This window comes from Coenobita brevimanus, chromosome 98 (genome assembly GCF_032717465.1).
Source record: "Coenobita brevimanus isolate Jiangsu-jjx chromosome 98, ASM3271746v2, whole genome shotgun sequence".
Taxonomy (NCBI): domain Eukaryota; kingdom Metazoa; phylum Arthropoda; class Malacostraca; order Decapoda; family Coenobitidae; genus Coenobita; species Coenobita brevimanus.
In genome coordinates, this window is record NC_137051.1 from 21,367,405 (window position 1) to 21,393,007 (window position 25,603).

At 40.7% G+C, this 25,603-nt stretch overlaps 1 protein-coding gene across 1 annotated transcript in view; it reads right to left on the reverse strand.

Annotated features, from left to right (window-relative positions):
- LOC145413992 (RNA-binding protein NOB1) overlaps positions 1–25,603 on the reverse strand; it is a 175,004-nt gene that overhangs the window by 27,267 nt on the left and 122,134 nt on the right. The window contains exon 6 of the mRNA XM_080283564.1: positions 24,800–24,919. Coding sequence (XP_080139690.1) covers positions 24,800–24,919 — 120 coding nt within the window. The remainder of the gene's footprint in view (positions 1–24,799; positions 24,920–25,603) is intronic.

Genomic DNA, 25,603 nt, shown 5'->3' on the forward strand with positions numbered 1-25,603 from the left:
ACAGTCGTTCTATTTTATGAAGGCAGTTTGGGTGGGGCGATCTGGGACCTCACACTGTTAGCTCTGTTGCCACATCGCCGCCGACACACGTGTAATTATTTGTGCTCACCTCTCTCTCTCTCTGTTTCACTCTCTTATTTTAAGCTAGTAACTACTTATAAACAAATTTTAAACACTCTGTATAGATGTAATTCAATAAAAAAGCTACAGTATAGTATAAATCTCATAAGACTTGTCAGTGTTGCTTTTGCGACGTTGTCAGGTGGTGACAAGAGGGACAGCCCTGCGTGAGCGGGTCATACTCGGTCAGTCTCCCGCCATTGAAGCTATTAAAAAAAAAACGCACCTATAGACTTTTACCTCAGGAGTGGTGTGGAAAAAAGTAAAAAACAAGAGAGAAAATAAAGAAAATAAAATCAGTAGTAGTTAATATAAATATGAGAGAGAGAAAGAGAGAGAGAGAGCATGTGTGTGGCGACAATGTGGCAACAGAGCTAACAGAGTGAGGTCCCAGAGCGCCCCACCCAAACTGCCTTCATAAAATAGAACGACTGTAGCCTTTATCATTCTTTTTCTGTGTCTGCCCTCCTGTCTTCCTATTTCTCCCATCTTTCCTGTCACTACTTAATGCTTTTCTTTCCATTACAAGTGGCTTTACATTGAGTGACAAGCCAAATAGTTTCCTGTAGGCCAAGAAACCATTTACAACGCTGGGTGGTAACCATATAACCAAACCATATGTGCTCCCTACATGTCAAGTGGGTTGGTGGAGGGTTAGTGCCCCTCCCTTCGTTTTCGTTTTCCGTTTTCGTTTTTAAAGGCTCCAACATGCTTGCATGTGTCGGCCTTGGTCACCTAATGGCGGCTCTCCATGCTGCACGATCCATTGCAGCCTCTCTGTTCGTCCCTTAACCCTAAGGTCACACTTAATGACCTCGTCCCATGTCTTTCTCGGTCTACCCCTCATAACCCCACCCCCAATATTAACACTTCTCACCTTCCTCATCCAATTATCATCCCCCATCCTCTCCACATGTCCAAACCACCTCAATCTACCTCTCCTCATCACAACACCAATACACTCCAGTCCCATCCTACCTCTCAACTCTTCCATTGTAAACCCAGCCCCTCCAGGCCTTGGACGCAGGGACGCACTGCACATCCACCTAATCATTGTCATTTCTGTATGTCTGAGCTGGCGAATATCTTCCTCCTTCACTGCCCAGGTCTCACTGCCATACAGCATTACACTCCTAACACATGCTGCATACAAAGACCCCTTAGCACGTAGGGAGAACCCTCTCAATGTCAGGAGAGGCAAGAGCTCCCTGAACTTCTTCCAACCACTTCTCACCCTAGCCACAGAGCTAGCTCCAGCCCCACCTCCAGCACACAATATGTCTCCCAAATAACAAAACTCTTCCACACACACAAGAGATTCACCAGCAAGTTCAATCCTTTCACGTCTGACAATCTCCACCTGCTCACCCCGGCACACTGTACACATAAAATCAGCATTATCTCGCAGTCTACCTCTGATACCACTACATCTCTTATGCACCCATTTATCACACACACCGCACAAGATGGAATTACTTCCCACGCCCTTGTGGTAAACTGCACATGGCCACTCTCCCTCGTCTTTGACAGCACCGCCACCAACCCTAGATATCATCACTTTTGTTTTATCTGCATTTACCCTTAAACCCTTTTGCCCCATACCATCTCTCCACTTCCTAAACCTTTCCTCCGCCTCCCTTTCATTCTCAGCACCAAATCATCAGCATACAACAACTCCCATGGGAGTCCGTTTCTAAAGTCACGTGAAAGGGCTTCAAGTACCATGATAAACAACATGGGACTCAAGACTGACCCCTGATGCACACCAACATTCACGGAAAACTCATCACTCAAATCTCCATTCATTCTCACCTGGGTGTGAGCACCCACAAACATGGCCATAACCACCCTAACCAGCCACTCCTCCAAGCCAAGCTTTCTCATTGCCCACTTCACCACCTCTCTAGGGACTCTGTCAAAGGCCTTTTCCAAATCAACAAAAACAAAATAAAGATCCCTTCTCCTACCAATATATTTTTCCTGAAGCTGTCGAACAATGAATATGGCATCAGTGGTCCCCCTACCGGGCATAAACCCAAACTGTATCTCATCAATATTCACTCTTTCTCTAATCATACCTTCTAAAACTCTCTCCATTACCTTCATTATCTGATCTAAAAGCTTTATACCTCTATAATTTCCTCTTTCCAGGGCATCACCCTTCCATTTATACACATTTACAATTACACTCTTCAGCCAATCATCTGGGACAACACACTCATAAACAAATAACTCAGAGTCAAATGGCCACCCCGTACGGGATTATGGCGTCTGGCAATAGATAGATAGATAGACCTCCTAGTTCTCATGGTCGGTTTCGAAGTACACTTGACCCTCAATTTGCCGGACTAAAAGGGGGGTAGACCAGTCCGGGAATGGCAAAAGTCCGGCCCCACATACCATTCCCTGGACTATTACCATACTTTGTCCGAATTCTCCAATACTGTCCAGCAATTATTCTGATAATCTAGAGCATTCTGGAATGTAGGCTATCTATACCAACATAACTAACATACACAGTATGCAAAATAATAACAATGACGCAATAACAATAATAATAACTGACACAATAGCTGTATTTTGCTAGCTACAACCCTAAGAATGCTTGTTTAGACAGTTGTTGATGAGAATGTAGAGGGTATGATAGAAGAAGATCAGAAAGCTGAGGAAAAAGAGGAAAATGAGCAAGGAATGGAGCACCACAAGGTCAGCCAACCACTAATCAGATGAGCGAGATACAAACATGCAATCTTGGACCGAATCGGCAATTTTAATTGGAAAATATATCAATCTTTATCAGTGGTGGCGACCATCATCCACTCACTTGATGTAGTGCTGCCTACTTCTTCCTTAGCCTTTATCATTCTTTATCTGTGCCTGCCCTCCTCTCTTCCTATTTCTCCCATCTTTTCTGTCACTACTTATTGCTTTTCTTTCCGTTACAGGTGGCTTTACATTGAGTGAAAAGCCAAATGGTTTCCTGTAGGCCAAGAAACCATTTACAACGCTGGGTGGTAACCATATAACCAAACTATACGTGCTCCCTACGTGTCAAGTGGGTTGGTGGAGGGTTAGTGCCCCTCCCTGTAAAACAAATAACTCAGAGTCAAATGCCCACCCCGTACAGGATTATGGCGTCTGGCAATAGATAGACAGACAGATCACTATATAGGCTTGCACACCTAATTATTTGAAATTCAGTCAAAAATTTGTACTTAATTAAATTATGGTAATCCCATCACTATCCGATGTAATAGAGCCAAAGGCATGTCCAGAAAGTGGGTCTGTCCAGATAGTGGGCCCCTGCCTCCTGAACTGGTACTTACGGACCCTAACCCAGCCTATCTTTGAAAGCCATCTAAATAACTCCCTACCGGACAAGCATAGCGCCTATGTAAGACCCTATTCACACCAATAATGGACATAAAACGTGAAATAAATGAAAAGGAACTAGAGAATGAGGAATTAGAAGTGAATATGGAAAATACATAGCACTGTACACGGTACTTACAGCATGTCTGTGGCCACCTCCTCTAAGGCTCTAGCAGTAGTGAAATTGCTCCTGAAGCATATACAGTAATCCAGTGTTGTGCTACACTTAATTCTTTGAACTGTGAGTTATAATTGTTTAACACTCCACATTCTGTTCTTAATTGAGCCACGCCAGTTTCAACTGCCACTTTGCACTCCACAATTTTCCTTTGCACCCTAAATTTTAATTTCTTAACACTGCAAAACAATGTAAATTCCCATGTTGTCTAGTGGCAAGGTATTGCAGTTTTTTCAATGTTTATTCACAAACACGAGCACATGTGGCATCCATTGCGATGTACATCTACTCTCAACTGTGGCTAGGCGGTAACTGGGGATGGGGGAGGAAGGAAGGGGTGAAGGGGCCGTGCATAAACAACGGCTGTTCAGTGCCGTGCGCCAATGTCAAATTACGGGTGGGGAAAAATTCGGATTTGGGGGGGATTTTTTTTCTTTTTTTGGCCATTTTTGGGTTCTGAAGGCCCAGGCCCACAATGTCCGGCAAGTGGGGAGTCCGGATAATGGGCATCCAGATAATACAGGGATTACTGTACTTAAATAGAAAACCAGGATTCAGAGCGAAAATTTCTTAAAGTTAGAGTACGTGTTTTGCCTCTAGCCTAACAACTCTCCTTGATGGACTGTTTTGTAATAAATATTGATTTATAATGCAGATACATTTTTTATACTTAAATAAATGTTTATGCAAAATTGAAGTCTGTCAAGGTGTCTTGATTACCTGAAGGGGAAATATCTGCTAACATTGGCCTACCACTAATCAGCTGACAGAGATACTAACAATCATTGAATGTGATCTCGATCTTGGACAGAATCGGCAATTTTAATTGGAAAATATTTTAATCATCATGTAGGTTTGCACACCCAATTATCTGAAATTCAGTCAAAAGTTTGTGCTTAATTTAATTATTAATAGAAAATCAGGATTCAGAGTGAAATTTCTTAAAGCTAGCGGAAGTGTTTTGCCTCTACCCTAACAACTCACCTTGACGGACTTTTGTTTTAGATAAATATCAATTTACAATGCAGATACATTTTTTTTTTGTATTCAAAATATTTATGCAAAAGAGAAGTCTGTCAAAGTGTGCTGATGATCTGAAGGGGAAATATCTGCTAACACTGGCCGACCACTCATCAGCTGACCAAGATATAAACACTAACGATCTGAAGGGGAAACATCTGCTAACATGCATTTTAGCTCTGAAACCTAATTTTTTAATTAAGTTATATTATGTAAAATTTTTCAAGTAAATTTCAGATAATTAGGTGTGTATGAGCCACTGTGGCAAAAAAAACTAAAATATTTTCCAGTGAAAAGTGCTGATTCGGTATTTAGTCACACCGAGTCGGGTGATCTGACTAGGAATGGATCCCACTGACTTTGTCCGTAAGAAAATATATATATTTTTTTTTATTACCTATATTATTGTGTCCAAGCCTTCCTTAACCCCTACACCGCGGGCTTGTTTACCAATGACTTGCGTGTGCCGCGGGGTTATTTGGGCTCCGACAGACTCTCAAAAAATATTTGCCAAAAATCAGTTATTAGTCCTAGAATAATAAAATTATATATGCTTATGGCACATACCTTCAGCTTTCTCCTGGAATGATTGTTGAGCCTTCGTCGGTTACCGTAAGACTTGTGGAGACCTCTGAAGTAGGGTAACGAAGTCTCCACTTTACACTTCCCAACAACCCGTAATATGATTACCACAGCCAGATACAAACACTATAAACACTATTCTACAATTTTCAAGTAGTTTGGGATCCATACTAAAAAAAAAAACACTGTGAAAGCAATGGAAATTACGAGCGCGTCTGATCGTCGCACTGGCACTAGTTCGCTCTTGGTAGTCTGTCATTTATTATTCATAAAACCCCTCACACTTTATATTTCTATTACTATATAACACTTATATATATCTACAGTCTTTATCCATAAGTTTCCTTCAGTAGTATTAGTTTATTGTCACTGTAGGGATTCAATTTCTTTCAGTAAAATACGTAGCATTCACTTTCTCGTCCTGTATACTGGCATTGAGAGTGAATGTCACTTTCATCTTCACTCTCATAACTCATAGCATTCAGACATGCTAGAGTGAAACTTTCACTTTCATTACTCCTAGGGTATATACTCGTATTCTTATAATACTACTCATTTACATTTCTATTTACGTTCTCTATTTTCTTTACGTTATTTACATTTCTATTTTATTTACACTGTGTTGTGCACTGTCACTTGAAATAACTTATAAAACTATTTTCCATTGTTCACGTATATTTACATTCATTACTTTCACTTCATTTTAGTGAAGCTTGGACATTGTTGGAAGGACACAAGTCAAGAGTGAGAGCAGTGGAAATGAGTTATTTAAGAGGAGCCTGTGGAGTCACGTGGAGAGACAGGCTGACGAATGAGGATATAAAGGAGCGTTGTGGTGTGGATGTGGATGTGATAGGAAGCGTTGTGAGGAACACACTGAGGTGGTTTGGCCATGTGGAGAGGATGGAGGGTGAAAGACTGACGAAGAGAGTGTATATGAGTAAGGTGGAGGGTGGAAGAGGGAGGGGGAGACCGAGGATGAGATGGAGGGATGGGGTGGAGAGGTATATGAGAGAGGGGGGTGTGAGTTGGGAGCAGGGCAGTGAAATGGCGGGGGACAGGGCGACTTGGAGGCGGTTTGTTTGTGGCCACCCCAAACGGGATTGAGGCGTCTGGCAATAGATAGATAGATAGACTTTCACTTGCTGTTTACACATTATTTACACATTATTTACAATTCCACTTGCACTGTTTTACTCAATAGAAAGATCGTAGTCACTCTTTTATCAATTGTCAGCCCTTTACCTCTTTCCACACGAGGTTTAGTAGGGGGTAAAGGTCACAGGGCCATTTGCATGGGGGTGAAAAAAGGCCTTGAAGTCAGCAAGAAGAAACATACGTACTCTCGCTTCGGAAGGTGAGAGCAACCTGATAACGGAGCGACGGCCAGCTGGAGGCCTGCTAGGTGTTATTCAGAGTTACCAATATTACTTCTTGAAACAGCTAAGTCTAGCACTGATATGATTGGCAGGAAATCTAGACAATACATTATAAATTTGGTAGTTCCAGGTGAATGTAAATATCACTTAGGCTTCTCCCTTCCCTCCTTACATGTATATTTATTACGAAAATAGATTAGAGGCCTACTTAGGAGATATATATTCAGAGCTACCAATGTTATATCTTGAAACAGCTTTGTCTAGCACTGATATGATTGGCAGGAAATCTAGACAATACATTATAAATTAGGTAGTTCCAGGTGAATGCAAATATCACTTAGGCTTCTCCCTTCCCTCCTTACATGTATATTTATTACGAAAATAGATTATACGGCATATTTCAAGGGGAAAAAAACAGCGAAAATTAGCGAACGATTGCACGTGAGGTGTTGTCAGGTGATAATTAGCCAATTCCAGGTGTATGGCACTCTCACTTACCTTATTTCTTTCTTGTATATATTATTTGGTATAAGAATAGGACATAGGACTTATTTCAATGGATGAAATCAGTGAAAAATTCCAGGGAAGATTTACTTAGTGTAGCACGGCCGGGCAGGCGAGAGGATAGGGTAATGGAGGGGGGGTAGGGAGGGGAGTCAAGAACGGGGAGAAATGGCTAAATTGTCAACAATGGATGGGAGTACAGATGAGATTAGGAGTGCTGACTAGTGTTGGACATTGGCAGTACTGATAGATGATACAAGCCCCCACTTGGAAGCCCCGGTGAATTCAAAATAACACAGAATCACAAAAGCGACACCCCGCGGTATGATCCCTTGCTCCCAAGCGTCACGAAAGTGACGCCCCGCGGTTAAGGGGTTAAACTTTACTGTGTTATGCAATAAACTATTCATAGTGCATCTGAGAAAAGTAAGAGGCAAATGGGATATTGCCATGAGTTAGGAGCTGGTGGCATGAAGCAGGCTGGTGGCCAAGATGTGTTTCATATATGAAAATAATTTCTTGTGTGTGTTACAAATGGCCTTTATAGAGTCAAAAGCTTGCTAAAATTATACTGTGTTGTGCGGCAGACTGCTTATAGTTTTATATGAGAATAATGGCCGGACTTTTGTTGAGAATCCCAGACTTGTATGGGCATTTGATAATACTGTATTGTCCAGCCTCAGCTCGTGTCCGGGAAATCCGAAATCTGGGAAATTGGGGTCCGCTAAATCGAGAATCGAGTGTAGTCCCTTTGGGCATGTATAAAGTGGTCCCAGCGTTTTTTTCCACGAGTCCAGGCTTCAGGCATGATGGTCTTGAGCACCTCCTGCGATTCTGTCTGGATCTCCTCAATCAAGCCAAATCAACGCCCTTTCAGTTGTAATTTCAGCTTGAGAAACAGGAAAAAGTCGCAGGGGGCAAGGTCAGACAAACAGGGTGAATGTGAAATGACTACTGTGTTAGTGGAAGCCAGCAACTACCAGACAACAACTGATGTGTGGGTGGGGGCATTGTCATGATGCAGGACCCTGTCCTTGTTCTTCCACTGTTCTGGACATTTGCAGCCGATGTTCTCCTTCAGACAATGCAAAACTTCACTGCAAAACTTTCCACCAACAGACTGACCAGGTGGGACGAATTCCTTGACACTGCTGCGAACTTGACACTATTTTTCAGCCTCAGTGAATTAGGAGACTTCCATTGCGATGATTGCTGCTTTGCCTCAGGGTCATAACCATAAACCCATGATTCATCACCAGTTATGACCTTGGAGATGAAGGTGGCATAATCTCTGAACTGATTCTTGACTCCCTGCAAAGTGCGACATGATGTGCCTGCTGCTCGTCACTCAGCAGTCTTGGCACAAATTTTGCAGCGATGCGTCTCATGCTCATCATGTCCGACAAAATGCATTGCACGCTCCTGTACAACAGTCCAAAGATATCACAAACATCATGGATAGTTTGTCTACGATCTGCAAGGATAGCCTGGTGGACAATTCCGACATTTGCTGGTGTTGTTGCCATTGACAGTCGTCAGAACGGTCGTCGTCCTCGATGGATGTTCGTCCTTCCCTGAACTGCTTGTACCAGAAAAATGTTCTGCTTTGGGACATTGCATTGTCACCAAAAGCCTGCTGAAGCAACTGGTGAGTTTATGCAGCTGTCTTGTTGGTCCTGAATCAGAACTTGATGCAGGTTCTTTGTTCCATGAGGTCTGCCATTGCAAAACCACCAAACCACCTACACACCACATTACAATAGCAAGTGTAGCTCAACAACACGTCCGCTCACAGACATGACTAGGGCCACACTGATGAACAAGAGGTGATGCTGACTCCTTCTAGCAGCAAAAGGCAAAACTGCAAACAGTTGGCTCCCTCTGTTCAAATTACTGGAACTTTTGGGTAGCACCTCATATATATATATCTACAGTATATAGAGTAATCCCAATACTATCCGGACTCCCCACTTACCAGACATTGTGGGCCTGGACCTTTGGAACTCAAAAATGGCCAGAAAATGAAAAAAAATCCCCCCAAAATCCAAATTTTTTTCCCCCTCATAATTTGAAATTGCCACACGGTGCCGGACAGGCCAGCTGTGTTCACACAAGGCCCCTTCACCCCTTCTTTCCCCCCCCCCCAGGGTTGCCATTTGGTATTTTTCATTACCAAATGTGGGCCAATTTGGTAATGAAAAATTCACCTGGTAATGAATCAGAATGATGCAACACCAAACGGATTTTTCACATGTATGAGGATATACATGATGGAGATGGTGGATTGTCTGCTCTCTCTGATTAATCTGCTACCCTACATAGCATGAAAATAATTAACATACTGTTAATTATAAGAAGAGTGATTAATATTCCACTTGTATATATAATTTGTGAAGAATAAATGCTTGCTATACAAATCTGGTAATGAAAAATAAATTTGGTAATGAAAATTGAGGAGTTTGGTTATGAGGCCGAGTTCCGATCTGGCAACCCTACTCCCCCCTCACCACCAGTTACCGCCTAACTGTCATCACGAGTAGATGCTTATCACAATGGATGCCGCATGTGCTCGTTTTTGTGAATAAACAGTGAATAAACTGCAATACCTCACCACTAGACCACACGGGAATTTACAGTATAGTGCAGTTAAGAAATTAGAATTTTGAGTGCAGAGTATTAACTGTGGAGTGCAAACTGGCAGTTGAAACTGGCGTGGTGCAATTAAGAGCAGAATGTGCAGTGTTAAACAATTATAACTCACAGTGCAAAGAATTACTGTAAGTGCAGCACAACACTGGATTGCTGTATGTGCTTCAAGAGCATTTTCACAACTGCCAAAGCCTTAGAGAAGGTGGCCACAGACGTGCTGTAAGTACCCTGTACAGTGCTAAATATTTTCCATATTCACTTCTAATTCCTCATTCTCTAGTTCCTTTTCATTTATTTCATGCTTTATGTCCATTATTGGTGTGAATAGGGTCTTAAATAGGTATCAATAGGTGCTATGCATGTCCGGTAGGGAGTTATTTAGGTGGCTTTCAAAGTTAGGCTGGGTTAGGGTCTTTAAGTACAAGTCCAGGAGGCTGGGGCCCACTATCCAGTTGGGCCCACTTTCCGGATGTGCCTTTGGCTCTATTACGTCGGAGAGTGGAGGGATTACTGTCTATATCTATCTCATGTATAGCTCAACAACACATCCGCTCACAGACATGGCTGGGGCCATACTGACGAACAAAGACAAACAAAGGGTGCTGCTGACTCCTCCTAGCGGCAAAAGGCAAAACTGCAAACAGTTGGCTCCCTCTGTTTAAATTATTGGAACTTTTGGGTAGCACCTCGTATATATATATATATATATATATCTATATACAGTCGATTTTCAGATTTCGACTATTTGAATTTCGATGCGTTTTGGAGTGGTTCACCTACCTCACTTTTCGATGCAAAATCGCGTTTTTCTATGCTCTCAGGGCCCGACTCCAACCAAAACAAGCAAAGATAATATTTTTTATGTGAACCAAAATGCTAGAAGTGAAGAAAAACTATAAGAAAAAGTATAAGCCTAACCTAATATGTGACGTATGTCAAAAAGAGAATGATAATCAACATCATTTATTCTTATGTGAAGTGTACAAAGATATAACAAGAGAAATTAAAGGAAAAGAATCAATAATAGAAATACTAAAACAAAATGAATTACAGGTGGTAGCAAATACAGTAGGGAGAATACTGAAACGAAGAGAAGTAATTATGAATATAAGGAGCAATACAGAAATGAACAAAAGAGACTGAGAGAGAAAAAAAAAAAAGTCATCTTGTTTAAAGACAAGAACTCCTGGATGGGAGTAGGTGCCAAGAGCAACAACAACAAGCTGTGTGCAAGGCAATGTTCTATTGTCAGCGGCCATCTTGCAACTGTCTCGCCAGCCCTCTACAGCCAAGTGCCGTACTTTCAGCCTGTACCTTCCACATGTGGACATGCATTTCACTGCAATTTAGTTGTATGTATTTTCGTCGCAACTTACCTGTTTCAAAATGGCAAGCAAGAGTGGTTCTTTGGGTAGCAGTGGTAATGGACAAGAGCAGCCTGGCACCTCTAAATCTTCGCAGCCAAAGGAGAAATGGCAATACAAGAAAGGGCAGAAATACACCAAGTATACACTTGCTGACAAGACGAAAATCCATATTCTACACTACAGTATGGCAATACAATGCAGAAATACCGTTACTTAGCCACAATTATAGTTCATAAAGTTTCCAGGGGGTGTGGGCAAAAAATCATGATTTTACATAATTAGGTAAGAAGACCCTGGACCCAAACTAATTTTTCCCATAGGAAGCTCAGTTTAAATTTCGATGATTTGAATTTTGCGGTGATTTTTAGGTACCCATGTGCATCGAAATTCAAGAATCAACTGTATGTCTATATCAATATCTATCTATCTATCACATACAGTAATACGTCGATATACGATACCCCTAAATGCGATACCCCGCCTTAACGATGGGGGTAGAAATACCACCACACCCCACGTAACGATGGCCAAACCCTGGTTTGACGATGGGTTTTAATTTTTCTTACCGATTTTGATAATATCTTAGACTAAAATTATGTGTTTAGATTGATTTATAAACTGTTTTTAGATTTCAATTAATGTGTTTTAGCCATAGGTGGAGTGAATATTATCATTCTGGGGTACAGTTTACTAAGCTTAACTTTTCCAGATTTATATATGACGATTTTCAGATCTGACTTGTTGGTTTTAGTGAGTTATTTACAGGTGTTAGGCTTTGGTTAGCTTCCTTGATGGCTGTTAGACCATTTAGATTGCCTTTAAACTTATTTTTGGGCTCATTTGGGTAGGTTTTGGGCTTGGTTTGGGGGAAACCCAAGACTGGTAAATGGTCCACATTGAAATACACGTTAAAAGTATCCCGTTATACGATACTCCGCCTAACGATGGGGTTTTACCAAACCAATTAGATCACTAAACCGGGGTACACCTGTAAATATATATATATATATATATATATATATATATATATATATATATATATATCTATCTATCTATCTATCTATTGCCAGACACCTCAATCCCGTTTGGGGTGGCTACAAACAAATCGCCTCCAAGTTGCCCTGTCCCCCGCCATTTCACTGCCCTGCTCCCAACTCACACCCCCCTCTCTCATATACCTCTCCACTCCATCCCTCCATCTCATCCTCGGCCTCCCCCTCCCTCTTCCCCCCTCCACTTCACTCACATACACTCTCTTCGTCAGTCTCTCACCCTCCATCCTCTCCACATGGCCAAACCACCTCAGTGTGTTCCTCATAACGCTTCCTATCACATCCACATCCACACCACAACGCTCCTTTATATCCTTATTCATCAGCCTGTCTCTCCATGTGATTCCACAGGCTCCTCTTAAATAACTCATTTCCATTGCTCTCACTCTTGACTTGTGTCCTTCCAACAACGTCCAAGCTTCACTTCCATACGTTAGAGTTGGTATCACAATACTGTAATGTAGTAACTTTTTCACTTCCATGCTCACTTCCCTGCTTCTTATCACTGCTTTCAAAGAACCAGCAACCTTTCTTCCCTACTGTACCCTTTCAAGCACTTCACCCTCCAAACCTCCATCCTTACTCATCACACTACCCAAGTACTTAAACGTACTCACATTTTCCAATTCCTCACCATCCAACCTCGCTGTACATTCACTGACTTCACCTCTCTCAAAGACCATCACTTTACTCTTCCCTACATGCACCTTTAGATTCCATTTCTTACACACTCTCCCAAACTCATCCACCAAGCCTTGCAGCTCCCCTTCGTCTTCACTCAACAACGCTGTATCATCTGCAAACAACAGTACAGGGAGTTTCCAAACACTATCCTCTCTCACCAGGGCCACTCCAACATCCACTACCCTACCTTGTACCTCTTGTATTACCCCATCCATGTACGGATTGAACAACCATGGAGACATGACACATCCCTGTTTCAACCCAACTTTCAAAGAGAAAAATTCACTTAGTTCACCATCCACATGCACTGCAGCCTTCGCACCATCGTACATACTCTTCACAGCATTCAACAACTTCCCATCTACTCCATATATTCTTAACACTTTCCACAATCCTTGTCTATCCACCCTGTCATATGCTTTCTCCAAATCCATGAAAGCCGCATACAACTTCTTTCCCTTCTCTAGAAACTTTTCCACTAAAGATCTAAGAATGAATATCTGATCTACACAACCTCTTCCCTTCCTAAAGCCTCCCTGTTCTTCTCCAACTAATTTCTCTGTTCTTTCTCTAACTCTGTCAATAAGTATCCTACCATACACTTTTGCAATTATACTAAGAAGACAAATGCCCCTATGATTACCACACACTTCTTTTTCCCCTTTTCCTTTGTACAAGGGAATAATTATACCTGACTTCCAATCCTCCGGGACTCTGCCTTCCTCTCAGGCCAATCTGCACATCTTCCACATCCATTCTACTACTATCTCTTCCCCGTGCTTCAGCATTTCACCACACACTACATCAATTCCTGGGGCTTTCCCCGATTTAACTTTCTTCATTGCTTCCACAACTTCTATCCTACTGATTTCTTCCTGTCTTCTCACCTCCCTCCTTCTCCCAGCCATTCCCCAGCCGCTTATACTTGCATTACTTCCATCCTCTATGTTCAACAATTCCTTAAAGTGTTCTCTCCATCTGCTCACTTTTTCTCCCTTCTCCACTAGTAATCTACCATTTTTATCTTTCACTCCCCTGCTAACTTCACTTCCACCCTGTCTTACTCTTTTCACCTCTTTCCAGAACATTTTCTTACAGTCCCTCCACTTTACACTCAAATTCCTTCCAAATTCCTCATCCACTCTCTTCTTACTCTCTCTTACTAATCTTTTCACCTCTCTTTCTTTCTTTCTACATATAACTCTCTCTTCCGTCTCTCAACTTCTTCCACGCCCCTATTTCTCATCCATTCATTGTATGCTTTCTTCTTTTGTGCCACACCCTGTTTCACCCCTTCAGTCCACCACGCTGTTCCTTGCACCCCCCTCCGTCTTCTCTTCCTTCCACACACCACATCACATGCTGCACATATTTCTTCTGTAAATATCCTAAATACACCTTCCACGTCTCCCATCTGCTGCAATTCATATTTGCCCAATCGTTCCTCCACTTCTCTCTTATACTCTGCCTTTTTTTCATCCTCTTGTAACCTTTCCACTCTCCTTGCAACTACTCCTTCCTCTCGTCTTTCCCTTCTTCTATTCCTCCATCTTTCTTGAATTCTAATTCTGGCCACCACCAAGTAGTGGTCAGAAAGTCCACTCCCCCAACCTCTATAAACTCTTGCATCCATTACACATCTTCGCATCCTTTCATCCACACACACATAATCAATCATTGCCTTCCTTTCATTCAGTTCACCACCCACCCTTCTCATCACTCGCCATGTATACCTGTGGATCATTTTATGCCTGAAGAGGGTATTGGCTATCACCAACCCCCTCCCAGCACAAGTGTCCACTAACGCACTCCCATTCTCATCTATCTCAGCAGGCACACCCCACTCACCAACTATTCCATCCACCTTCATATTCCTAACTTTACCATTCATATCACCAATCAAAAACATTCTCTCATTCCTTCCAAACTTTTCCATGCACACTTCTACATTTGTCCAGAACTCTTCTCTCACTCTTCTAGCACGATCTTGCATTGGGGCATACACACACACAATCGCCCACATTTGTATTCCAACTTTCAACTTTACTCGCACAATCCTTGACCCAACTGATCCATACTGTCTTATGCTCCTCTTCCATCTTTTACTCACAACTATACATACTCCTCCCTTTGCCCTCTCAGTCTCACCTACTCCTGCACATATACCCCATCCATACTCCCATTCTCTCACACTTTCTCCTCTCCATTTTGTTTTAGTTATTCCACATACATCCACTTTCGCACCCTCAAGCACCTGGACAATCTCTCTCTCTTTCACCTCATCATTTGCTCCCCTTACATTCCACGTTCCGATAACCATGTCCTTTGTCCGGTCCTTGGTTGTCAACGTTTGGTCAGTCCTTGTCCGAGGCTTATTGTTTGTTTTTTTTAGTTAGTTGTTTTCCAGGGAGGAGCACTAACCCTCCGCCAACCCTTTTAGTCGCCTTTTACAACAAGCAGGGATACTGGGGGAGTATTCTTGAAAAAAAACCCTACCCCCAGGGGTATATATATATATATATATATATATATATATATATATACATTCATTCATTCATTCATTCATTGCCAGACGCCATGTATCCCAAACGGGGTGGCCAAGGGCTCACACATATATATAAACAGGCGTACCCCAGTTTAACGATCTAATTGGTTAGGCAGAACCCCATCGTTAGGCAGGCTATTGTATATCGGGGTACTTTTAACATGTATTTCAATGTGGAGCGTTTACCAGCCTTGGGTTTTCCCCCAAACCAAGCCAAAAACCCACCCAAATGAGCCCAATAACAGGTTTAAAGGCAATCTAAATGGCCTAATAGCTGTCATGGAAGCTAACCTAAGCCTAACACCTGTAAATAACTCACTAAAACCAACAAGTCAGATCTGAATATCGTCAAATATATCTGGAAAAAATCAAGCTTAGTAAACTGTACCCCAGAATAATAATGTTCACCCCACCTATGGCTAAAACACATTAATTGAAATCTAAAAACAGTTTATAAGTCAACCTAAACACACAATTTTAGCGTAAAATATCAACAAAATCGGTAAGAAAAATAAAAACCCACCATGAAACCGGGGTTTTGCCATCGTTAGGCGGGGTGTGGTGCAATTTCTACCCCCCCATCGTTAAGGCGGGGTATCGCATCTAGGGGTATCATATATCAAGATATTACTGTAAATATACATATATATATAGTATGTGTGTGTGTATATATATATATATATATATATATATATATATATATATATATATACAGGTAACTCGCACGGAACACGTGGGTTTCGTTCCTACCGTGCCGTGTTAGGTGCGAAATCGCGTATATTTAAACTACTCCATATTTTGCTCCCTAGACCCCCCAAATGTGTTGTTTTGCTGTTATCTGTCACTGGTAATCACTAGAAAGCACTTTAAGTGGTCAGAAGGTTTATTTAATGTTATAACTCACAAATACAGTACTCCACAGCAAAACTTCAACACACAAATACTGTATGTAAACAAAAGGAAACATTCCGACGCCGATCATAGGTAATCATATAAATCAGGTTAACTGGTACCAGTGCTTTAACTTACAAGCACATACCAGAACAGTACATATTTAACTTAGAAATGCAGTGCTGTGATATCGAATGATTTCAGTACATAATCTGTTAGGAATGGCTGGAAAAAAAAAATGTTATGAATACATTTTCACCTTTTTGATATATGTTTATGGTAGTTTCGAGTTATTTTTTACGTTATCGTTGTGCCCATGCTTGGAAAAGGGAGCGAAAGAGTTGAATTTTCAGTCCTAAATGAGAAAACTGCACGTCCTCCAAGGCTAGACTCTGCCACGGGAGAATAAAGTGGAGGGTCAGTCCGATTAGCAATAAGGAAGTTGTGTCACAACTTCCAGCTCCCACACCACGAGTATGGCTAAAAATGAATCGTAATGCAGTTTCAGAACTAACAATAAGTCTAATTATTACGAATACAGATACAAAGCAGAAATAAATACGTTTACAGACGGGGAAAACGTACTTCTTCCGTCATAACATGTTCATCTTTCTCTATCATTTTACCTTGTTATTTTCGCAATATATATTGCTGTCTCGTAAACAGGGTGGTTATTTGTGTTTTGCAAGGGAGGAAAAAGATTGTATTTTCTGTCTGGGTCGAGATAATGGGTGTAACTATGTGTGGTTAGGCATGGCCACGAGCGAAAAAATCGTACATCCACTCATCACGATATCAGGTGGTGAACTGACAGATGACACACGAGAGGGTGAAGTCAAGGTCAGTCTCATGTCCCAGATTTTCGTTCACTTCCCGAAAGTTTTCACAGTTTTCTACAATTTGCATTGCATCAAATGATCCAAACCATTACAGCAAACCTGAGCAAATAGGTAAAGATACCAAGACAAAAATGTATTTTTCTCTTATTATAAGTCTTTAACGAACAAACTAAAAAGGCAATATTCCGACGCCGATCATGGGTAATCATATAAATCAGGTTAACTGGTTACAAGGCTTTATTCAATGCTTTAATTGCTTACAAGTACATACCAGAACAGTAAATATTTAACTTACAAATACAGTACTGTAGAAAAGCAGTACAATAAGAGTTTAACGAACAAACAAAAAAGGCAATATTCCGACGCCGATCATGGGTAATCATATAATTCGGGTTAACTGGTTACAAGGCTTTATTTAATGATTTAACTTTATTTAAGTGCTTACAAGTACAGTACATACGAGAACAGTAAATATTTAACTTACAAATACTGTACAGTACTGTGGAAAAAACAAACAAATAAAAAGGGCAATATTCTGACGCCTATCAGGTAAACTGGTTATAAGACTTTATTTCTTGCTTTAACGTTATTTAATAGTACTTTAAGTTGCACATAAACTTACCAGAACAGTACAGTACTCTAAATATTTAACTTACAAATACTGTGCTACTGTACTCGGGAATGTCTCACGCACTGAATAATTTCCCGCCTAGATCGTCACATAATCAAAACAAACCGCGCGCTGCGGTGACGTTCGAGGATTTGATCTTTCAAAGGCCTCTCCTGCGTTAATTTGTAGTTTTCATGATGGTTTTTTAATCTTACGTTGTCTTATATGTATCCCAGCCCTTACCGTGTATAATTGCGAGCGGTGACGTTCGAGGATTTGATCTTTCAAAGGCCTCTCCTGCGTTAATTTGTAGTTTTCATGATGGTTTTTTAATCTTACGTTGTCTTATATGTATCCCAGCCCTTACCGTGTATAATTGCGAGCGCGTTCCGTGAGATCGTGTTCCGTGCGAGTTACCTGTATATATATATATATATATATATATATATATATACATATATATATATACGTGTACAGTAAAACCTTGATATAATGAACTTCAATAGACAAGAATTTGCTTCTCTCAGAGTCTAGGAGCAGCCGAGCTAAATTCCTATATATCAGAAAATGTCCAATAAAGCCAGATGCAGTCCAGACTATAAAGGGAATAAAAGACATACAGAGATAGTCCGATTATCCGGGCTATATGGTGTTAAGGGGTGCCCGATTAGTCCGAAAGCACAGTTAATCCGGCGGAAACAAAACACAAGTACTGTACTGTTAGACTGATTTATTTACCGGTAAATGTACACTTTAAGTACCAGAAAGACCTTTCCAGTTCAATGTATATTCCTCCAGCTTGTTTCAGTATTTTTTAGACTATATTCAGTTCGGTAAATCACGTATTCTTACTGAAAGATTTCCTCCCTGTTATTATCGTCACGTTCTAAAGCTGTACCTACGATTGTTTCCAGCACAATGGACGAAACTCATAGTACTCAAATGTGGACTTCGTTTCCCAACTTCCCAACTGAAGATTAGGTTAGGTTACATTATTAGGTGCAGTTAAGCTAGGTTAGGCCAGGTTTAAACCCTTAGATTAGAACAGTGTCTTCTGCCATTACATTAACGAATTAAACAAAGAGTCGTCACACCAGAACAGCTAAAAACAGCGGGGCAACAGATTTAACAAGAAATGTTTATTTACCAACCCAGAAATAATCAGAAAAATATAACAGACTATCAGGATGAACTGATTTGGTAAGGTGCTTTTACTGCTTACAGCAAAGCGTATGTTTACCCCCCTAAATCCTCAATGATCGTGAGTTCAGAAATTTGTGTGCTGCCGTGGCAGACCTTGAAACCATTTTTTCAAAGTTATAAAGTCAGTTTCTTTTTCTTACAGATGTGAAAAGACTTGTCTGGTACACCTGGTTTTTTCCCCTCCTCCCTAAACCCAACTTGTGATTTGCTATGATTTGTGAAAGAATTAATAAAATTAGGGGGCATGTTACATTAGCATTTAAACATAAAGTTAAGGTGCATGTTACTTTAGCATTTAAACATATCGGCGAAAACATCTGGGATGAAAGGACCGCCTAAGGTCCATCTATTTTATGAAGAGCGTTTGGGCGTTGTCGCTCTTGGGAATTTCCTTGGCCGCCTCTTTGCCAAACATGTACACCTTTCTGTCTCATGTCAGCTATTTACTACTTCTAAATGAAGTTTATTTACAGTATATATATATATTTAATTCTTTAATAAGACTATAATGTTATAAATGACTTTTTTTTTTTTTTTTTCTTTTAATAACAATTACTTTTTATAAATACCACAACACTTGGCAACGTTGCTTTCCAACATTGCCACGCTTGTAAGGGTAGAGTGACCGTGTTAATCCAGGTCATTTCCACTCTGGCCGCCACCTGAGATGGACGCTCTTACCCCTGCTACTCGCTCTCGTGTGCTCCACAGTAGAGAAAAAGAACTTCTTTACAATGTAAATAAGTATTTTTTAGAAGAGAAGGCAAACAGAGGACCTATAATTGTTCCCTCAAAAGCTGTTGATTAGGCCTCCTGGGGAAAACCTCTATAAAAAAAAAAAAAAAAAAATGCGCCTTGACTTTTACCTCAAAGGTGGTGTGGAAAAAAAGTCGAAATTATAAAGAACAAATAAAACATCATACTTTATGGAAAGTATCACATTCATAAGAAAAACATAATGTTGACAGACAGACAGTAACAGAGAGAGAGAGAGAGAGAGAGAGAGAGAGACAGACAGACAGAGAGGAGGGAAAGGGAATGGAGATAGGGGGATAGGCAGACAACGAGGGAGGAAGGTTGGAGAGGCCGGAGATAAGGGAGAAATGGCTAGACAGAGGGAGGGAATGTGATGGAAATTGAATTGGAGCACAACAAGACAGGAGGCTTTTCCTCAATCTCAAAGGTGGTGTGGAAAATAAATCAAAATTATAAACTACAAATAAACCTCACACTTTAAGGAGAAAATCAGTCATAATAAAAAACAATGTTAGAGAGAGAGAGAGAGAGAGAGAGAGAGAGAGAGAGAGACAGACAGACAGACAGAAACAGAGAGTAGAGGGAAAGGTCATGGAGAAAGGGAAGGAATAAGAATGCAACAAGCCACACAGACAGTCAGTCTGGAGGCTTTTCCTCAAATTCTAAAAATTCATAAAAGTGTATAGACTTTTTATAGAAATAAATCTATAAAAAATGCAGTTTCTATATGCAGAGAGAGAGAGAGAGGAGAGAGAGTGGTGTGCTGGGAGGGAGAGTTGTCATTAACGCCTAGTTTCTAATCCGATTAAGTTGCCCAGTATAAAGTATGGTAACACTGTGGGACGGGGACTCCCCAAGAGGGACAACGCCCAAACGCTCTTCGTAAAATAGACGGACCATAGCTGTTTGGGATGGTAGAGTAGGGTCATGTAAACATACCAGTGACCTTCGTTCCCTTCCCATAATTGTTCGCAGTTTTTATGGCTCTCCTTAACTCAACGTTACTGACACCTGTACAGTAAATTATTGTTCAAGGCTGGCAGCCATGAAGGAGTTAATGGAATACATTATTGTTTGTATCAATACTCTCTCTTTCACAAATACACGAACAAACAAAAGAATGTGCAATAAATGAACACTTAACTGAAAGGAGCAGAGATAACTGTATGCTCTGTCGGTCCGAAATGTGTTGGGAAGCGACATCGAACAAAGAATGTGGAACTGAATGCCACCTTACGAGAACAAGTGAGATGAATGCGTTTTTTCTTATTAGTAAACATAATTGTTCCATTTCGTCGCCTATAATTGTGAAACTCATAAATTTTCGTCCAAGCATACAGTCTAATAACCTTACCAATTCAGTTCATATTGCTCCAGTTTGTTTTCTGTATTTTTCTGCCTATTTTGTGGGTGGTAAACTACGTTTGGCTGAAAGATTTCCTCTCTTATTATCATAACGTTCCTTAAGCCTTAGCTACGATTGTTTCCGGCATAATGGAAGAAACTTACTCATAATTAGCGTGCATGTTACATTAGCATTTAAACATATCGGCGAAAACATCTGAGACAAAGTGGCAGGCCGCCTGACTGTTTGAGATGGTAGAGGAGGGTCGTGAAAACATACCAGTGACCTTTGTTCCCTTCCCATAATTGTTCGCAGTTTTTTATAGCTCTCCCTAACCCAACATCCCTGACACCGGTACAGTAAAGCATTGTTCGAGGCTGACAGCTGTGATGGGGTTAATGGAATGCATTATTGTTTGTATTAATACTCTCTTTCACACATACAGTACACTTAAGAACGAACAAAAGAATGAACAGTAAATGTAAGAGGAAGAAATAACTATGCTCTGTCGGTCCGAAATGTGTTGGGAAGCGCGATATCTAATGAAGAATGCAGAACTGAATGCTAACTTACGAGAATACATGAGATGAGTAATTTTTTTTTTTTTTTTTCTGATTAGCAGACATTCTTGTTTCATTTCGTTCCCTAAAACTAGGAAACCCATTACTTTTCGTCTAAGCGTACAGCCTAAAGACTTCACTTATTCACTTCATATTCCTCCAGTTTGTTTTCTGTGTTTTTCTATTTTGAGGGTAGAAAATTACCTTTTGCTGAAAGATTTTCTCTTTTATCACGTTCTTTAAGCCGTACCTACGACTGCTTCGGGCATAATGGAAGAAATTTATCGTACACAAAAGTGGATTTAGTTTCTCAATTTCCCAACTGGAGCCCAGGTTAGGTCAGGTTAGGTTAAATTAGGTTAAATTATCAAGTAGTTAAGCAAGGTTAGGCTAGGTCAGGAGTATCAGTTGCCTCACCAAACTCCACCCTACCACCCTTGTGATTGAGTTGTGAGCAGGTGTGGGTGGGGGCAAGGTGAGCAGACTCTCTCTGGTTTATCCATGCCTCTCTCCCTAGCAACTGGATGCTTCCTGTTTAAACCGGAGCTATCGTACGGATAATTCTATGAATTACTGTACCACTGAACCATTCAGTCACGGCCCGGATATACCGAAAGCTGGATAATCCAAGCCTGGATAATCGAGCTTCCACTGTATTTATCAGTGTACAGTACAGTATTATTATGTTTATTATACCATTTGATTAATGTAGTGAAGGTATAACACAGTACAGTACTGCAGTGGTTGTGAAAACAGTTTAAAAACCATTGGTGCAATGCGGACTAATGTTTGATACATTGGAAAAAGTCCAAATTAACGGGGAATTTCAGATGTCGCTTCTATCAGAATTTCGCTTTTTTTGGAATGGCTTGGGCCCCAATTAATCCGTTACAGTGAGGTCTTACTGTATATGTATACTGTATATACATACATACATACATATATATATATATATATATATATATATATTTATATATATATCCATCCATCATCCAATCCTACGTTGCCACATGAGGAACGTAGGAGCCTCGGACAAGGCAAATTGGTCCTGACATTTAAGATGAGAGTGACCAGCCTCACTCATCCCTGAGTGGCATTATGTAAGCAATAATGCCCATAGTCTTGAAACTGAGGGCAAGGGTTACCCTTCCTGCACCTCGCTTGAGGTGGAAGCTCACACCTTCAATGTAAGTGGTAATCTTGAAAGCATGAGAGTGCACCCCTTCGTGTGGATAGGCATGGCAAACAGTTGGTAACACCGATTTATTTTAAAATTTAAAATCTTAGAAGTAAAAAAAAAGCATATGACCATTTCTAGGATAGGCATACAATATAATCTCTTAATGCTGGCAATTTTTACCTCTTTTATTATTAAAGACTGGCATTTGTTCTTGAATACTCTTTATAAGAGTAGGCATACAGGCTTTGGAGAACCTATACTGTAGGAAAAATTTGGTGTCAGACATAGGATCAAAGGGTTTCATGCGGTCAGTATATAACCCTACGAATACGCCTTGGCTGGTCATACCGAATTTGAATATATTTCTGCCCCAAATGCCTGTTTTTGCCATTTTTTCCACCCAGAACCCTGAAATCCCACCAGATCCCCAACACACTTGGAGGGGAGGGTTAATTTAAAAACCAATGACGAACACCGAAAATAAAGGTCGAATTCGTTGAAGTCACACCAAAATAAACCAGAAAAATATATTGCAAAGCCAAAACAAACCAATGCAGACTTGTAAAAGTTTACTGAACACAAAAAGGTGACTTCGTAATTCAAACTAACTGGCTGTACACGACTCGTCTATTTAGGCAGTACTCGGCCATTCTTTACTGTACGAATAACTTCATGAACTAATAAAACTAATTACAAAAGTATCATACCCCATATCTGATAAACAGCTTAGTATAAATAGTGAAAATTAAAACAGAGTGGATACAGTATCTCATCTTTGTTTTCGTCTCGTCGTAAATTAACCATCCCCGAAGAAGAGGCAAAGTCTTTTAAAACGATAATAAAATTAAATACATAATTTTTTCTTTACACAATGTTTTTATCATTAATTTAAAATTTCCCATCACACACACCATAGGGTTCTTCAGATTCTACATAGTTTTCTTTGCACAAGGCTGCTATATGATGAAGGGGCATACGAAGGGGTGCTATGAGACCCCCCGCCAATTCCAATACACTAGGGTAATCCTCTCCTGTTTGCTGGGGAACGCTCTCCCTTTCGTGCGTTAAGATTACCAAAAGACACAGAGAGGGCAAGGTGAACGCCTGCCCACTGTTTAAGACTACAGCCATGAGCCCCAACCACCCCTTGGATATACACCTGCACCAGCTCAATCCAAATGGAGTGCCTTAATTATTCACTAAACCACTAGATGCCATAATTTGGATATATGGTTATCACCCAGCATAGTACAGTAAATGGTTTCCTGGCATACAGAAAACCATTTGGCTGGCATACAGAAAACCATTTGGCTTGTCACTCAGAATTGAGTCACCCATAGGCAGAAGGAAGAGGAAAGAATGAAGGAAAGAAAGACAGAAGAGGGAGTCTAAAGTCACCTGTGGGCAGAAGAAAGAGGAAAGAATGAAGGAAAGACAGAAGAGGGAGTGTAAAGTCACCTGTAGGCAGAAGGAAGAGGAAAGAATGAAGGAAAGAGAGACAGAAGAGGAAGGATGGAAGAGAGGAAAGGGCAGACACACAAAGGAGCACTACATCGAGTGAGTGGATGATGAGTGCCCCCACCTACCTGTGTGTGTGTGTGTGTTGTGTGTGTGTGTGTGTGTGTGTGTGTGTGTGTGTGTGTGTGTGTGTGTGTGTGTGTGTGTGTGTGTGTGTGTGTGTGTGTGTGTGTGTGTGTGTGTGTGTGTGTGTGTGTGTGTGTGTGTGTGTGTGAATTAAATTTTCTAACACATTCTAGCTATAACCATTCCCCTGGAGTTTAATACAGAAAATAAGAGATCATGACCTGTCAATATGAAATCAATACAATTATCGCCTGGAAGCAATTGTTATGGCCATCCCCCATTACCAGATTCCAAGAAGGAAGCACGGCATCAAAGATAATTATGAGAACCATCATTAAATAGATAATCAAAATATTTGGTTCCAGGACTCCACATTTACCTTAGTCATGAGAGAAGTGGTCTTGTAGCAGGCATGGCACCTAAGGATGAAAGTCTTGATGCGTCGGATGAGTTTACCATCAACACCCATCACAGACAGACCTATGTGCTTCAACACATTCTATGGAAGATCAAAGACCAAAATTACAAACATACAACTAAAAAAGTACAATGTATAGCTTAAAAACACTCATTGTTCCATGGTCATTCCATCTTTCTTCCTCATTCTTAAACCCTACAGTCCAGAGACACAAGTCTGTATATATTCCTATATATATATATATATATATATAAAAGAGAAAGGTTGTCTGTCTGTCCTCTAAGGATATTGAGGGTGGATGCATACAGATTTCTCTATACAGCACAAACATGTGTAACTTTTTTCATCATCATCATCATCCAGACCTCCTTTCCCAACATAAGGCAGGGTGAGGAATAGCAACTGTGAATTAAGATTTGTACATTATATATACTAAAGTGGTGCCCCTGATGGCCATGATTAGAACTAATTAGAAACATTCAAGTTAACATGGTGGAAACATGGTAGCCAACTGTCATGTTTTTTACTTCTATAACCATGCCATTATTAGCTACAACGGGTCAGATGGATGGGCAAATTGGTGGGGTGATTGATTGATTGACTGATTTATAAGGGGTTTGGCACAGCAGTGCCTGGCACTGCAGCTGCAAGGCTATTCAGCGTCGTCAACAGTATAAGTGTAGAAAAAAAGATGAACCCAGAAAACCTGGAAGACTGTCTCACAAGATTAGCCCTCCAGCTCTCAAGGTTCAAAGTTAACAAACT